This window comes from Sinohyriopsis cumingii, chromosome 17 (assembly GCF_028554795.1).
Source record: "Sinohyriopsis cumingii isolate HCF-2022 chromosome 17, ASM2855479v2, whole genome shotgun sequence".
Taxonomy (NCBI): Eukaryota; Metazoa; Mollusca; class Bivalvia; order Unionida; family Unionidae; genus Sinohyriopsis; species Sinohyriopsis cumingii.
The window spans coordinates 68,929,178-68,948,081 of NC_142977.1; the positions used below are offsets into that span (position 1 = coordinate 68,929,178).

General features: G+C 35.6%; 1 protein-coding gene across 1 annotated transcript in view; it reads left to right on the forward strand.

Moving 5' to 3' along the window:
* Positions 1–316: 316 nt before the first annotated feature.
* LOC149779178 (uncharacterized) overlaps positions 317–18,904 on the forward strand; it is a 30,705-nt gene continuing 12,117 nt past the window's right edge. The window contains exons 1-5 of the mRNA XM_089939746.1: positions 317–634; positions 4,762–4,911; positions 9,149–9,229; positions 10,960–11,154; positions 17,748–17,894. Coding sequence (XP_089795872.1) covers positions 416–634; positions 4,762–4,911; positions 9,149–9,229; positions 10,960–11,154; positions 17,748–17,894 — 792 coding nt within the window. The 5' untranslated portion in view covers positions 317–415. The remainder of the gene's footprint in view (positions 635–4,761; positions 4,912–9,148; positions 9,230–10,959; positions 11,155–17,747; positions 17,895–18,904) is intronic.

An 18,904-nucleotide genomic window follows, 5' to 3' on the forward strand; every position in this document is an offset into this window, starting at 1 on the left:
TTAATTTTCGTAGGAAGGCTTATTTTTGAAATCTGAGGCTTCTACGGAGAAAGTTCTCGTAGGAAGCTTTATTTGGTCTGGAACGTCTGGTCTGTAGAACTTCCCTGCTGCTGCAGGTTAGTATTTTTTTGCTGTTTATTTATATTACTTTATTTGTAGAACATTATAAATAAAATATAATAACTATTTGTGGTCTAGCACCATAAGAATATATCTGCGAATGATGTTCAGTAATGCAGCTCGAGCATACACTGGTGCTTAACAAACGGTCCCCATCTTTACCTTCCTTTACATTTCATAGGTGTCGCTGCGAGTGGTGCATCCTAATTTTTAAAAACGATAGAAGAGACGCGCGCGATTACAGCGCCCGTTTTAAATACAGAAACAAAACACAAATACAGTATTTACTTTCAAAATGGAATCTGGTAAAATAAGTTTAGAGTTTGTCAGGGAATACACAATCGCGGCTCAAGCTTTTGCGTGGAATCATAAACTTGAAATCGGCGCAACGCTGTACGTACTGCTACCATCATTTTGGGGAAGACGTTTTTGGTTGAACTCTCAGATGTTAATTATGTTGGTGATTTCTGGTCTTCCTACAGTTATTTGCCCACAGACTTACTTTTCATACATGGTATGGACGCACATTTATAAGTTCACAAAGCTAGGTAATAGGCCCAATAGTAATAAGTAGCTCACGTTTTCGAGTAAATCATTCTGTATATTAGGCTTTCATTTTATTCCCATGGTTTCACTGGAAATTGCATTATGTAATTAGATCTCAGTGCATGTTATATAAGACACCACACTAAGATCAGTTTTGTTGCCCCTTATAGTAAATGTCGTACAGGTCAGTAGTCGTTTTTTTTAGAATTTCAATACACGCCTTTAAATTTCGATTGTTCACTTTATTTTAATCCTCATGGGTGATTAGTTACATATTGTAAATTTTTTATATTTTTGTTTGGAAGTTTCTTGATGACCGGTGTAGTGCAGAACATTCATTAATCGGGATATAATAGACTTGTTTAAGCAGTATTAGTAATAAATCTAGAACAACAAAATCTGGAGACCACACATTGATTGTATCAGTCTGGAATCTGGGAATCAGATTTTCAACACCACTTGCATTTGTGGGTAGACTAGAGTCCTAATTCATATCTCTAAACCTCACTCCTTTCTGAACACCAATACAGATGATTGAGATTGGAGTGCTCATTTGGATCCAGAGGGTGTAATTTGTTAGTGATTTTTGTCTTGTGAAGAAGTGACCGCGTATATAAAGAACTGGATAGTGTTTTATGATTTACTGGGGTGTCAGCCTCATAAGTCATCAGGGAAGCACACATGCTCCTCTTTGCATGGAAGTGTGTAATCTCCTTTCGATGGGCAGCTTTGGAGGAGGGAATTGTATGATTCTCATTGAATGGTTTCTGCTTCGTCTGGTAGTAGAGTCACGTTTCCAGTGCTGGGGGATATTCTTTATGGACCAATAAGAACTGCTTTTATGGCTCTTCAATACTGGATTAGAAGACCTGGGCAATGGACACTTGCAGTCTGAAATGGTTTCAGCTATGTGTAGGCCTTCCTCCCTTTAAAAATAACTCCTTGGGTGCTCCATCAAGACCAGGACCTCTACTGCTAAGGCTCATCCTGGTGGCATACCCTCACTATGTTCTCAGTGGTTGGTGTTATCGACCTGCTCAGCCTGTTGTTAGATGAGCCCTGCGAAATACCACAGAAGAGGAACCTACTACCACAGCACAAGGGGTTTCTCAGCAGCAGCATTCAGATTCTCCACCTTCCTGCTTAGCTGATTCCTATTGATTTTGTGTTTCAGAAGGCAAAGGATCATTATTTAACAAAACAAGTTACGTTTTGATCCTTTAAAAAGTACTGCACCATGTATATTTGGAAACTAGAGTACAAATCGATTCCCTCATGTTGTGTTTAATCTCATGGGCTAAGTCCTTTAAGTGTAAGGGGAAAACCTCGCGTATCACCTGAATATTTGTATTTGTTCAGTGGTAAGTAAAGTTTTAGTTCTGTTGTTGTTGTAGGGTTTAATGCCATTTTTCAGCACCTGATAGGCTATACATGGTGGCCAGTATTAATGGTGGAGGAAGAACCTGGGGAAAACCCTGGAAAGAACCACCGACCCACGAGAGACTACTGGCAAGCTTTCTCACATACCCACATTAGCCGAATCCAAGACTCGAACCCATGCAGATAGAGGTGAGATGGCAGTGATCCGTAATGGAGAGCGCTTTAGACCACTTGGCCACTCATGGCCCCTTTAGTTTTGTATTTATCAATCTCAATAGTTTACAAGTTATGGGCCATAGTCTGATATCTGTGACTCAAATAATTCTTGCTTTATCTTCAAAATGGTTTGGGTTAATTGATCTAAAATGAGTCTGACCTCATTGCCAGTTCAGAACTAATATTAATGTTGGAAACATCAAATCTCATCTGCAGTAATACATCTTGATGATCAATTTTAAAATGCTCAGTAATTATGGAGAACAGATCCATGTTTTATGTTCAGGTGTCATTTTCATTAGTTTGCAAATATAAAGTAATGGGGCACAAAATGATTGTTTGTTTTTAAGATGACTATGATCCAAAGAGGATAGTATTGGATGTATTTAATTTGAAAGTTCAGATGCTATATTTTACTTTTGTAATTTTTTTGGTCATCTTCATAAAAAGAAGGAGAATAAAACCAAGACACAGGTACATTGTGAGTACCTGTTTGTTGGAGTGGGAGGGGGAGAGAGTGGTAGAATTCTTTTGTATAAAGATTTAAAAGACTATATTTTTTACAACACTGTCCTAAAGAGATGTTATGAATTGTTCATAACATTTATAATTTTTCATTCATGGCAAACTCTACATGTGTTGAACTTTATATCCCAGATTACATGAAGTGATATATGTTCTTTTGTTGATAATGATAAATTTGAGAAATGTGTGCTTTTTTAGGCATTTGCAAGTATTCCATTGAATACTCGAATTATAATGTGATTTGTTATTGAAGAATAACTGCAGAAGGCATTCTATACTATTTATTAAATACAAGACATCAATACTGCTAGGAAGGGGAGTAAAGACTGCTCTGAGAGTATATTTCCCATGGAACTTAAACCCCAGTGAATGTATAACATAAACCAGCTGTTGGTGTGTATCAGTTCCAGTCCAGTGTGGAATATCTGATTACTTTTACTGTCAAGTGATATTTCAAAACTAATTAGATTAAGGCTTACACTACATAGATTACTCTGGAGTTTTTGGCACAAGGCTCATTGGTGTTGCTGATGGGCTATTTTCTTAACCACATGTTTGGAGTGAAAAAAGGAAAACAAAACAGCAGGTTTAGAACCCTTCTCATTAATGACCCCTTATATAATTTATAGTAAGATATAAGACTTTTATTATAAATCAAGTAATCACTGTTTCACAAATAGCTCTAAATTTTTAAATGGTATATGTGCAGTGACGTGTGTATAATCTAAGCATCATTTAATTTGGGGAAGATTTTCATTTTTAAACAAACTTTCACCATGAGTAAGGCATATGATATATGATTATCCAGAGAATATAAAAATGTTCTAATTTTCTTTGGCTCATTGTTTTCCCCAGACTGCTAGTATTTTAAGACCGTGCTTATTTATGGATACATTTTCATGTCAGCAAATATTTATATGTGCAGTGACTTTTCACAAGAAATAATGGCTTACATGAAAAGATGTCATTTGCATTACTTTGCTGTTTCTCACCCACTTTAACACAACATGTGCCATTGTGATCTATTGATAAAGCATGGTGATTGGCGATAATTGGATAATAATATAGTAACCTGCAAATCTTTTAGCCCAGCATCAATCTTCCTCTTGATAGGCACCCTTGAAATGTTCTTTATAAATGGATTTTTGACTGAAATGGATTACTTAGTATGTACAAAGTTGGTTGAAATTGTGAAGATGCTTGGAATTCATGTTTCAGATGTAAGTAACATTTGTTCTACATGAACTAATTACATGCATATAGAAATATTGCTGGATTCATCACTTTGGTGTGAAAACATATATCCAGAATGCTGCAATCTTGAAAATACTGGTGGTCTTGGGCATTGCTGTTTGACCACATGCTATATCACACAATTTTCTCATTTGTTGGACATTAATTTCCCACATGTTTAGTTCATAATGATGCGTGATAGCTCAGAAAGCAAAACTAACATAAAATGACACTAAGATTACTGAAGAGTTGCTGTAAACTCTAACACCATTAAGAAAAATCATGGGCTAGTTAATTACTATAGTTACATATCTTGTTTGTTGTTATTTTATTTTGTTGAAGCCTCTTTTTTAAAAATTCCAATCCTAAACTAATGAATTGGAAAAAGAATAACAGGTCCACAACCACTGTCTAAAATTAATGGCCGGTTCTTGAGGGACTTAGTTTTAAGCTCAAAACCTTCACACCAAACATAATGTATATGTAACATGGACACATTTTAATATATAAAGGTTGCATGAAATGCCTGTGATCGTTTATTAAGACTATTGATCTAAGTGATGACAGGGATTAGTATCAGCTGCAGCTCACTTGTCCTAGTGACAAGGGCATGGAGAAAAAAAAATCCTTAAGACCAGACTTGGATTGAACTTTGCAAGTAAGTGTCAAGTGTCTCATTGTCAGATCATGTATCACCGATAACATTCATTCGTTTATATTGCATATGCTCATTGTTTTCAGAGTCGGACCAGTGATAAAATGGATGAGACCCATATTCAGTTGATGCGATGGATTGGTGTTTTGATCCTTATTCAAGCTCTGTCCTGTTGGCTTTTAAGCAAGAGTTCGGACTCGACCACAGAAACGTCACAGTTGTGGGCCTACACTGTTGTAAGTATTTTATGTATTGAAAGTAATTCATGTTTTTTTGTAGAAAAAAAGTTTTAAAGCTCTGAGAAACTGTAGAAACTTTGCCTGTTTAGTCTTTATGCTCATTATACCATCTCCAAAACAGTTCAAATTGATCCCTAGAAAATATGTATGCAGTGTCCATACAGTAAACACTAAGGGTGAAATCAGGGGTCAACAGAGATCTCAGAAACGCTTAATTATGCATATTTGGACGGCAATTTTTGATCGGGGACACAGAAAATCACTGAGGCAAGAGTCATCCGTACGCATGTAATAGGTGTGCGGAAAATTCAAAGACTTGCCAGTCCCGCTTCAGCCACCTGCTTTGTGGGAACATGTGTTGATCAATTAACTATGCTGATATTTGCAATGACAGAATTCAGTGACTGAAAGACCCCTTGATACATACATGTTGCCATTTTATAAGAGTACATAAAAAAAGAACATGATGTAATAGCTGGACAGCAAGTTCAAAGGCTTTGAATGGTGGCCGGGTTGGAAAATGTACTGATATTTACAGTGATTGAATTTAGAGGCAGAAAGACCCAGAGATGTACATGTGGTCATTTATAAAAGTACATCAAATAAACAACTTTAGCTTTCGTTATTGTGTTCATTTCTGAATGTAGCGGAATAAGCAGTGCATGTGAGCTCAGAATCGAGACATGTTGAGACTAAGACAAAATGCCATTCCTAAGTGGGTGACTAAGTCGCCTAAAAATGTAAACTTTGCGTTCTTCTGTTAGGAAAGCGAAAACAACTTCACCCTGTGATTATTTAAGAGTTACATTGACTGACCACACCATTTTTTTTTTTAATGCCCTTCGCCATAGCCCGGTTAGTTCTATTGTTGTAGCGAAATGTGTTCATCAAGGCATCAGTAGCTAGGCCTAGTTTTTATATCAATTACGTTGAGAAACAAACTCTTGCCCATTCACAAATATTATGTTTTGATAGCTGATTGACCATTAACCCTTTCCGAGTAAGGTAGCAACTATCAATTTCCTGTATGCTTTCCTCTGATGATAAAACAAACAAAGTTGTGTTTTAAGCTCAGAATCAGTGATCTGGATATATATTAACTACCTCTTATACACTATTTTGTCATAAAATTAGTTTGAAACTGTAAGTGAACCAGTAGGCCTAACAGGAAATAATGGCGGACTTCGCTATGTCTGGGATGTACCAGTTTATTAGATTGTCTATTTTCTTAAATCATCGGGCAAATATATTCAGAAAAAATATACAAATCATTGAAACCAAAGCCTAGATAGTATTTTATTAAAGATTTAACTTTAAAATGCAAATTATATATGTCAGAAACATATGGGACAATGCTATGTTGTGGAATTCGCGAGATGCGCTTTAAGGTCTAAGCTGTTTTCTGACTTGACACGAAAATACGGGGGAAAACAGCAAATCAGATACTATTTTTGCCTAAAATTGCTACAAATACATACACAAATAAACCATAAATCTGCGATCCTGTCAATGGACTGTTGTAATGAAGCTATATTATAGTGGGTGATTACATTACGAAAACCTCTCCATCTAAAAATACATGCACTCACATCTGTGTTGATTCCGTAGGAAAGGAAGGGACTGCAACTTTTGATGGTGGGGCTCCTATTTTACCAGAATGGGAGATCTGGACTCCGAGTTTTAAAATCCTAGCGAAACCTCTGAGTTAAGGTAGACTTGAAATTTAGGGACAAGTGACTTTTGGACTGGTCGGCCTGGTGTTGGGATAATGTGACTGTATGGGACATGATGCTACATGTATGCAGCGTGTTGTCTCAGTACGGGACATCACTAAGCTGCCACACTGCAGTCATTGCAGTGATATGACTCAAAAATATTGTTAAAGCTACCTTTAAAATCCAAATCACACACACACATACACAAAAAGAGAATGAGTGAAGTAAAAAGACATCTTTGACCTTGTATCGCTTCTCAAATTCCACAAGATAGCATTGCCCTGTTTCTGATCTACATAACTGCAATTTTAGGCTTTATCTCCAAGAACATAATATTTAGACATTGTTTTATATGAATTGTATATTTTCATCAATGTATTTGCCCAGTAGTTTACAAAACAGACAGTTTAATAATGTGATTCTTCCCAGACATATCAATGTCCACCATTGTTTTCCCATGACATGCTCACATGTTTCAAATAGATTGCATGCATCAAATAACGCACACTTTGCAGTTAAAATCTTCAGATTACTGGTTTTATTCTTAAAACACAAACTGTTATTTACACACTGATGTTCTAGTTTTGAAAAGTAAGTTTGTAGTATTTTCATCATCAAATGATAGCTTGTGGAAATCAGGCAGTAATAGTTGTCGACTTACTTGGGAATGGTTAATGGCCAATCAGCTATTAAAACACATGCCTATGAATGTGTAAGAGTTTGCTTGTTGGCACAGTTGATATGAACATCAGCTATTTGATGGCTTGATGAATGCCAACATTTTGCCTTGAGCTACACGACAACACTGGAACAACCTTGTTATGGTGAAGGAACATCACAGAAGTCTTAAAATACTGTCCTCAACGTACTTATAAAAAATCACATGCAAAGTCATTTTTGCTTTCCTTGTGTTCTTAGGTGACTTAATTGCCCACTTCACCTGGTAGCGAGATCCCTTGGTGAGATGATATACCTGCACGTAACTATATATACATATATTTCTCACTAATACAGTCCACATTGCAAAGGTCACTCATCTTATACAGCTACTTTCTTTGAGCAGAAGGGATGGTTGTGTAAGAGGGGGCCACTTTATTAGCATCCAGTACTCTAATTGCTAACTTTATTTTCATCAGTCAGATATTATCACAAAAATCATAAACTACGGTCCCTCCATGTACTCCTGAAAGATCACAGCCAAAAACATTTCTGAAGACATTACCAAGCAGCATTGAAGCATTTAGTGTATACTGAGTACATGTGTAATTTAGTCCAGGGTGTACCAGATATTCCACCCCCTGTGGATGACTAAACTCTGGTACAAGGTAGGTTGTTGGAGTGTAACTATTGACTATAGCAAATTCATTAACAATAATCAAGCAATTTAGGGACATGCTGGTAGTTTTAATGACCTCAGTCATTATAATGCAGTATGCAGTTTTTGATTGATAATTCGATTTTGGTACCAAAGACTTACAAAAATGGTACTAACAGCTGCATCGCTTGGCGCTCAGCATTAAGAGGTTAGTGTTATGACAGGTTGGCTTGGTGTCAGGATAATGTGACTGGGTGGGACATGATGCTACATGTCTGCGGCATGGTGCCTCAGTGCTGGACATCACTATAATCTGCCACACTGCAGACATCGTAGCGATATGACTGAAAATTGTTAAAGCTATGTTTTTAAAAAAAATCCAAATTGATTTTGGTACCAATCTGCAGAGGCCCTGAGTGGCTGGGTGGTCTAAAGCGCTCTTCGTTACGGATCACTGCCATCTCACCTTTATCTGCGTGGGTTAGTGTCTTGGATTTGGCCAATGTGTGTATGTGAAAAAGCTTGCCAGTAGCTTCTCGTGGGTCGGTGGTTCTTTCCAGGGTTTTCACGGGTTCTTCCTCCATCTTTAATACTGGCCGCCATGTATAGCCTTTGGTGTGGTGAAAAATGGCGTTAAACCCTACAACAACAACAACAACAACCAGTCTACAATCAATAATTTATTAACTAGTCCAAAGTATGACTTGCTGGAACTGGAGGTGTTTTTTTTTTAAATAGCCCAAAGTCTGAACTGATGGAATGATGCAGAACTGGATTTTGAACAAAATTGATCAGTTTGAAAGAAAATGTAATTGATGAAGTGATCATTTCACTGAAGGTGGCTAATTCTAAACCAATAAGGTTGCAGTATATATTTGTCTGTAGCACAAATCTTATTGATTAATTGGTCACTGAAGGTGACTAATACTCAACCAATCAGGTTGCAGTATATATTTTTCTGTAACACAAATCTTATTGATTAATTGGTCACTGAAGGTGACTAGTGCTCAACCAAATAGATTAACCAGATGAGCATTACTTATTGTACTTGTATAGTGCATTAGTATGTTGTTTTCTTATTCATTTATTTGCTTTGACCTTCATTTGTTACAGACCTATATGTCTTTTTCTTCCTTCAAATACTGCCACTTTTTTCTCAACATTTCATTTTTAATCTGTACATGATCACTCTTTTCCATTATAGGAATTGGGTTGTGTTGCTATGGCAAAATTTTACATGTACACCCACCCACCCAAGAAAGCTGGTGTAAGATTTGATGACCAGGTACAGTAATTGTTTTCTTTTTTACACTTTTATATTTTAATATTAAAGATGAATTATTATTTTGTCATAGCTAATAGAAGAAACAAATACTTTTGAAGAAAAAACGAAAGGTTTTCTAATTTTAATACATGTATCCATAAATGATGATGTTTTAATAATAATATCACGTGACCTAACATGAGGATTTAGAAACTTTTCATTGTTAGATCTGTAATAGACATTTTTTTAAGTTTCTGCTTCTATCTGACAATGCTTTTCAGAGCCTCATAAAATTTAGTATTTATTCCCATGCTTACAGAGAGGATATACCAGTTGGTTTGTTGGTTGGTATTGATGCTTGTCAAAATTTGTTATAGATGCAGGTCGCAGACTATATAAACTAATACTAGGTTACTGTATTTTGTTTGCTTGAGTAACTGGTATTTGCAGAAGTTGATTCATTAAATCAACAACACAGACACAATCACAGATATATATATATATATATATATATATATATATATATGTGTGTGTGTGTGTGTGTATATGTGTATATATATATATATATATATATATATATATATATATATATATATATATATATATATATATATATGTGTGTGTGTGTGTGTACAAATGCAGCCAGGATGTGGGAATCCCACAAAATATATATGATTTCCTGCATTTGAATAGCAATGATCAGTGAGAGCTCCCACAAATTAGTTCAAAGTCATGCATATAAAATTGTGCTTTGCACAGTAAACAATTTTTATTTTACTGTTAACCCTTAAACAACAAAAATCAACTGAATGTGGGGAAAATCGTGCATAGTATTTCCAAGCCCTGTCATTATGTCTTTATTAAATCCCATCTATTATGAGAAAATTCCTATGTATCACTATCAGTGAATGTATAGTGTCTCACATCCAAAGTTATTCTTTTGGTGTCAACTTCCAAGGCAAAGATTCCTCATTAGAGCCACACTCATTGAAGTAAGCAAAGTGTTTAGTAAACCATTCTGTCCATACTTATTATTTACATTTTTAAATTTCATATATTTAGCACCAGTGTTTTCAAATTTCGATTTTGTATTTTTAGCTTTCAATGAATATTTTTTAAACACTTTCAAATTTAATTAAAAGAAAGACATGGCCTAAAAATAAATCAAATTCAAATTTCAGTTCTTTTTAAAACCAAATTAAAAGAATTATCATTGAACCAAACTTTAAAAATCTTTGATGACTGAGTTAGGGACTATGCATCTTAATTATGACTTTATCTTTGGTAAGGATTTGTATCAGGAAACAGTTAAAAAAAAAAATCAACATAATTTCTTGAGATCAACAACAGTGCCTGGCTTATGTAAGATAATTAATAATGCAAGTTTTTTCTTTACAAATGGCCAGTTTTTATAAAAATGTTGTCACATTGTTTACTTCTCATTTCCAACATTTAGACTGGCTGCCTTTTATATGAGCCACTTTTGCAGTTCAAAAAGGTTTCATTGATGGCCAGTGTACTTGACCTCATGTGGTGATTTGAGTTTGAGACTCATGCTCTAAGTCAAGGTTATAATATTGTTATTTTCCATATCTGTATATTAAGTCCACAGTTCATAAACAGTTTATTAGATTTTGATATCTTTTTTTGTACTCAACACAGTTCGGAAAGTTTTGCGGCAGATATGTACTGAATGTCTTGCTAATTGCCTGTATTATTTTACTAGATTATCTTTTCTCTCTCTTTAAAAGATGTTCCCATCATCAGTACTTGCCACAACCCTGATGTTCCTGGTCAGCCTTTTCTATGCCCTGTGGAGTACAGACTGGGGTGGCTATTCAGAACAATTGTCACGAAGAAACACTCACATAAGACTGGACTCTTTGCTGCTTTTCGTTTTTGGTGTGATGTGGTTTGTTTCTCCAAGCCTTTTCCTGAACTGTCAGGTATAGTACATCTCATGCAATAATTTCCTTCTTGACACATGGTGGGTTGTTGTTGTTGTTGTAGGGTTTAACGCCATTTTTCAGCACAAGATAGGCTATACACAGCGGCCAGTATAACTGGTGGAGGAAGAACCCTGGAAAACCCAGGGAAGAACCACTGACCCACAAGAAGCTACTGGCATGCTTTCCCACGTACCCACGCTAGCCGAGCCTTGGACTCGAACACACACAGACAGAGGTGAGATGGCAGTGATCTGGAACAGTGAGCGCTTTAGACCACTCGGGGCCCCGACACATGGTGGAAATGGAGAGAATAAATAGGATTAAGAAAAACCCTTCCACCATCTCTCTTCATGTCCTCATGGAGTTACTGCTGCTTTCACGGAATAGCTCTGCACACCATGCTTTCTTGTGGAGGTACATCCAACAAACACTATGGTGTGGATAAAGGGGGTGTGGGTTACTGTTTTTGACCCCTGCCAGCATGTACTAAAGAACTGATGGACAGAGTACATGGTGGAGCAGTAAGTTACCTACATCAATGCCACTTTAAATTAATAAATGAGGGGTGGGGTGAATAATTCTTCCAAAGCAGATTTTTGATAATGTAATGATCTGCAGACTATTAATACTATATATTGAATGATGCATCTAATTTTCAGGCTTTGTCAAATAAATCTGCGTGATATGCAATTTCTTTATTGTCAACATAATTAGGAAGAATTGAAGCACTTCTTTGATTCTTAAAATGCGATATGTGTCAATTAAAAGTTACTAAAATCTTTCGATGCAGAAGCAGGTAAAACCCACACTTGCTAGTCAGTGGAACAATTTGAATGAAGAATTACAGAAGTCTGATGAAAGTATTGTTACATGTATAAGATGTGATGGGATTTGTATTTTTAACGTAGCTTTAACAATATTTCAACCATCACAACGAGGTTTGCAATGTGGCAGGTTATAGTGTTGTATAGCACTGGGGCATCATGCCACAGACATGTAGCATGATGTCCCACTCAGTCACATTAGCCTGACACCAGGCCGACCAATCCTAACACTAACTTCTTAATGCTGAATGCCAAGCGAGGCAGCTGTTAGTACCCTTTTTATAAGTCTTTGTATGGCTCTGCAGGGGATTGAACCCACAGCCTCCCTTTCCAAGGCGTACTTATATAAGAAGCATCTTTGTAATAAATTTATTAAATACAACAGAGAAAGAGAGAGAGAAGGGCGTGTAAGTTGTGAGCAATGTCTGAAAAGTGATTAAAGGGGTAAATTTCATTGGCTAATCAAGTATCTACACGCTGTCTCAACATCATTAAAAACATACTCCTGATTTGGCAATTTCGTTATCTCCAAAATGTCAAATGAAAATATGTAACAAATCATCAAATTATTGTAGGCATGAAGGAATGGTGATGTATGACCACTTATATCTGCTGAAGACATCAAGTCTGTGCTGATATTTTCATGATACACCACACTCACCCCTAAACAAACACACATACTGTATATTGGATGAAGTTTTATATGCAACTTCAGTTTTTTTTTATATAAAAATGTGATCATATGGTAAAACATGGTTCTCTTTATGAGCATGGCAGTCTCAAGCACATGTATCAACATTATAGTCTCACTGTTGTTGTTTATATGGGTTTAATGACATTTTTCATGTTGTTTTTATGGGTTTAATGACATTTTCATGTGTTTTTATGGGTTTAATGACATTTTCATGTGTTTTTATGGGTTTAATAATATATTTTTAGCACATGATAGCCTATGCTAAGCAGCCAGCATATTTGGTATAGGAAGAACCAGGGAAAACCCCTTGAAGAACCACTGAGCCAGGGGAGGCTACTGGCAAGATTTCTCCCATCTTACTGCTTGTGAAGATATTCTTGCTTACATGCATATTAATTATTAATTTACACACTACTAATTATTAATTTATTACACATTATTAATTATTAATTTACACATATTAATTAATTACACATATCTACTTTTTTAATAAAATAGCACATAGGGTTTGTTCACAACATGGAGAGAAGAGTTGGTTATGAGCAGGCACTGAAAAATGTGATGCAGGATACCAGTTTATGTCAAAAATTCATTTTCATTATTTTGAATAACCATGTCATGTTTACCCCGACCCAGAGTAGCCCAGTTTGAAACATGTATAATCAAGGCAATTCTGACGGGTCATTGTTTGATGTCGAACATTGCCGAAGGCTAGCACTAATCCGTTACATAAGATTGTTGTGGCTAGAATCGAAGGACCGGACATTGGAGTTGCGAAGTCACAGACAGCCAATTATCACCTAGGTGTCGAAATGTTTCCAAGATCAAAAGAAATTGCCTGAAGAAGTGGGAGTGTCCTAACTTCTTTCCCCTGCAAACAGACAGACAGGTTGAACTGGCCGCTAAGACGATTGGACAGGGGCACAGCGCCACCCAATCAGAATCGAGATAGGGGGAGACCTTGATTTGGGTAGAATGATATCCCTGCGTTTTCCGGCAAAAGTTAGTTCGCTGAGAGAAATTACCCAGAGAAGAGGTTAGCGTAACTCCGAATAGCCATTCATTATTGGCGGGAAAATCTTAGAGCAGGAAGGTCTAAGTACAGAAAGCTTCAAAAGGTCAGTAGATATTTGTTCGGTCTTTGTGGAATGCGACTGCATTTTAATTGTAGGTCGTATGTATACTTTATTATTACTAGAATCGTAGTACGAAGAATTACTTTGTTTTGTTAATATGTTTGCATATTTTGAAGAAATGAGTTGATATTTGTAAAGAATTATATAGCTTGCTAGCCGTCGTAAGAGTTAATATTGTAATTTACTATGTGGGTATTTTATAGTAGACTAACACATATGTTCATATGATTATAGATTTTGCCATTGTTGAATATTTGTAATGTACAGACATGAGTCTGATTTTGTCAGATTGTAGTACGATGAGATTAAATATATATGTGTATATACTGACGTGACGCAATGTATTGATGTCTGTATAACCATTCGCTGATACTGTGTTATTACGCCATTGTTTACCCAGCAAGAAGTGTGTGGGAATTTCGATGTGTATGCATGCGTGGCCGAAACAGTGACAGCTATCTGATGGTTAATTGTCGTTATAGTGTGAGGTGAGGTTCGATTAAACATTTGTTAACGCCTTGTGGTTTTTCACAGGAAGCTTTGAGGGACAGACCAGTTAAAGTTTGGTCCCGTTGTCTCGGATAGAGAGACGGAGGAAAGGAGGGAAGGAGAAGAAAGGAGGAGTTGAAGTCTGGGAGCGGAATTGGAGGAGGAGATAATAGAGAGGGAAAGGAGAAGAAAGGAGAAGTTGAAGTCTGGAGCGAAATTGTAGGAGGAGATAGTAGAGAGGGAAACGGAGACAAAGGAGGAGTTAGAGGAACGGAAAGAAGGAAGAATCAGCGGGAAGAAATAGATTAGTAGATGCAAGGACAGGGGGAAAATTGAACTCACACTGTAAATCACGGGATGAATTAAGCTGTCACTTGGTTGAGGGAAAGACGAGTGATTGGAAGTTATCGTTTTAAATTATCACATTTATTAAATTGTTATTGATTGAATTTCATCTTCGTGTTCTCTATAATTTAACCGTCGGCATTGCTGACTGGGGGCTCAGAGCTGTAAATCTACATCATCACTAATTTAACTTTCTAACCTAACGAGCCAGGGTGGAACTTTCAATTTAATTTAATTAAATTATATTGGGAGAACCCCACCCCAATACGACAGAACGTCACAAACCAGAATTAGGAAATGATGTAATATTTATCATGAGAATAACTGAGAGAAGGATAATACAAATAAATAATAATTAAAAGGATTAAAGTAAGGGCTCAGTGAGTGGGTGCATGTAGTCAATGTATCACAAAAATAGAATGCCAAAACCAGTTGATTTCATTATCTGCTGGATGTAGATTGAAACTATAATTTACCAAAATCCTACAATATCTTTGAGAGGGAGAGACAGTGACCTTTATACAGAATTGCAGGAGACAAATGACTACATGACTAAGCTTATTGTCACAAAAACATTTTATCCAAGGTACATAAACTAGTCCAGGATAACAGACTGGAACTTTTTTATAAATATTTCTCTTCCAGAATTAAAAAGATTGCATGATTTGATGTATGTATGGTATGGTTTTACAGCACAAGTTCCTAGACATTTGGTTGGAGATGGTTCGCAGGTTTTGCCTATCACGTTCTATCACTCTGCAATGCCTTTTATATATTTCTTTCCATAAGAAATGAGGAAAATTGAAATTTTAAAGGTTATATAGCTTCACATATTTCCTATCAATAAATAAAATAAACAGTATATTAACATGACACTTAAAAGAGATTTTGGATACTGAGATCTTTTTGGTAGTCCCAAACATCGTATAATTTTAAATCACACTGATAAAATACAAGTAAACAAATAATAACTGATGGTGTAAAGTTTGTCTATGGCTGAAAATGAAAGGTGAAAATCATTGTTTTCAACTCTATTATTAGAGGTGGATTAGTTTGGAAATCATTACAATTATTTGACATCATTCATTTCAACAATAAATTTAATTAAGTTTAGTTGCAGACATTTAACAAAGTTACAGTTATTTGCTGGGCTATGATTAATGGGGGCTGTTAAATATGATACTCCAAGTCGGGTGGATTCATGTAATAAAAATGACACCTTTCCCAGGCCTGGACCTGAAACTGACAGCCTGTATTTAAAGTTTATTGTCAATATTTGGTCACTGGCTACCACCTTGGTTTTTGCTGAACATCCATTGTAGTTAGTTTTGTGGGGCATGCAGTTCAAAACTGGACAGGTCAGAGTACATATAGTTTCCAACAGGTTTTGAAAGTTTTCAGTTAAAAATTTAATTACATTCATGTTGTTTATTGCTCCATATTATAGCTGAAAATTTAAAGAAAACATTAGAAATAGTACATGTACTATTGGTCTTCTTCCAGTTGATGGTAAGAGAGTGTCACCACGTAAGGGTCTTATGAAAAATCCTTAATTGAACTGTTACCAATAGAAGGCACTTATGTAAAACTGAAACTACCAAGACTTCTCACTATCTCAGAATCTGTGTAGACATAGTTCCAGCAATTTATTGAACCAAAATAAGATTTTAAAACAGAGAGAATCATTTTTGTTTTTATAAAAATAATAATAAAATTACACAAATGGTCCTTCATTGATCTCTGTTATTGATTGAATATGATTTTGTAAAACAAACTACAATGACCTCTCCCATTCTCAAACTTTTTCTTCTAATATTTTCTGCAGTTAAATCCAAAACATATTAACAACTTAAAATTATATAATTTTATATGACTGCTGATGAAGGTGAGACAGCTTAAACCATCCGATGATGACCAATCATTGCGCAAATTTGAAGAGGCCTGGTGTTGAGGTCCCTGGTCTTGTACCAGCATGGATCTCCCATGGGACTCATTGTTAACTCTATCTGTCTGAGGAATGGTAATAAGCACAAGAATGTTCACTAAACCTGTGATCATTTGATGTCATTTTGTTGTAGTAGCAATATTTGTATACCAATGCAGGGCTTTTTCTGGTCATTTTTGTGGCCAAATGCAGATATTGTTTTCATTTGAACAATTACGTGTTATTATCCAAACTTGAACCTCAGATTTACAACATGTGAAAAGAAGCAACTAACTTAACATCAATCAGAGAATCATTTTTGTTTTTATAAAAAAAATAATAAAATTACACAAATTAAAGAGATTATGTTACATTATATTCCTCCTTCAAGCAAACACTTATGAGAACTTTGCCATATTTGGGTTTTTATGGTCCTTCATTGATCTCTGTTATTGATTGAATATGGTTTTGTAAAACAAACTACAATGACCTCTCCCATTCTCAAACTTTTTCTTCTAATATTTTCTGCAGTTAAATCCAAAACATTAACAACTTAAAATTATATAATTTTATATGGCTGCTGATGAAGGTGAGACAGTTTAAACCATCCGATGATGACCAATCATTGCGCAAATTTGAAGAGTCCTGGTGTTGAGGTCCCTGGTCTTGTACCAGCATGGATCTCCCAGGATAAACAATCACCCTGTAGCTTGCAATTAATGCAGTTCACCAATTTACCCAAGTACCAGTCTGGACGTGTTTTTTATAACAATCAGAGCATCACTTTACCCTCATCCTTTTCTTGGCTCCAATCACTTTGAACCTCAAAAAGAAGAGGTTTGCAGTGCGTGAGGTAGGTGGGTTTTTTTGTTTGTTTTTTAAAAAAACATAATGATTAGTACATATAATATTTTAAGTGCTCCAAGTACTGGACAAAACTGGTTCAGTTACTTGCACAAATCAATCTGGGAAATTTTCTAGTTGTTTTTGCTTTTTTATTTAACCTTGGGTGAAAAATATGCTGTTGTTGGCAACAAAAAAACAGGCAGTTGACCAACAGGAAACACATTTCTTGCGGGCCTTATCTAATGCTATCATGTATTCTTTATGTCAGTATTTCCTGTATAAAATTTTGTTCTTAGATGAAATATTTTGTTTTGTTTTTTTTTTTTCTTCAGACTGATGCAGAGAAAACGGATGTCTTTCACCTTTATCAATGTCGAGTTGTGGGATCCTTTTTTTTCTATAATGCCATTTTGTCCGCTCGCTCAGTCACTTTCCTTAGGGACAGTGATAAGGATGCTGTCATCTTCTCACATTTAATTGTAAGTTTATTTACATTTATTGATTGTGTAGAAGACAAAAATGAGACTTTGTTTCTGCTTATCTGTCCATTCCTATTTTTTTACCTGCCAACTATAGATATTTTTAATAACTTCCAATCCAGATTTTGTTTTAAAAGTGTCATACCATGTCCAGGTTTGGTGTCACTCATTTTATTGTAGTTTATTCTTTAGGTCCACTACTATTAGGGCACATTTAATTCATGGCATTGTCTGTTAAGAGTCTAGATAACATGAGCCAAATACTTTGCACTCTGCACATTATTTGCAGTCATTATGAACATATGGTTGCAAAAGATTTAACAGTGTTCGCACAGTCATTAAAAGTCCATGAAAGTGATTCAGAAATGAACACCTCAATTTAAGGCCTTGAAAGTCGTTTATTTTTCACCGGGTCATTGAAAGTCATTGAATTTTTTTTAGAGATTTTGCTTAAAAATAAAAGCGTTTGCAAATTTTACTTTAGAATCATTTATTTTACCTTTAGTGGCGTTTGGAAGCACAGTTTGATTTTTCTGTCATATGCTAGCAATTCCACTAATATCATAATCCACATGAAGCAATAAGCTATCATGCGTAGTGCTGATTGACATGATATCATTAACACTCTTTGATTTAACTAAGTTTAATTGTCACATTGGGTCCTGGACTAGACCTTCTGTCGTAGATTGAACCATGGATCCTGGAAGTTTTATTTTAAAAAAATGTTTAAAATATGGGCTACCTAAACAATTCAACAGGACTGAATCCCATCGCAGAAGATTCAGTTCAGCAAATAGGCCTACTGGCTTTTTAAGACTGCATTATTCAAAATACCTTGAGCATAGCTAGATATAGCCTTATAAGTATTCAGATAAATTTTTATAAATAATCTAAAAATTTATTTGATCAAAATACTACTCTGTGAACAAGCAGACTATGGCATTAAAGAACTTAAAATCCAATTACAGTATTATTGAACCGATAGGAAGTCTTGCAGTGTAGTCAGTAAA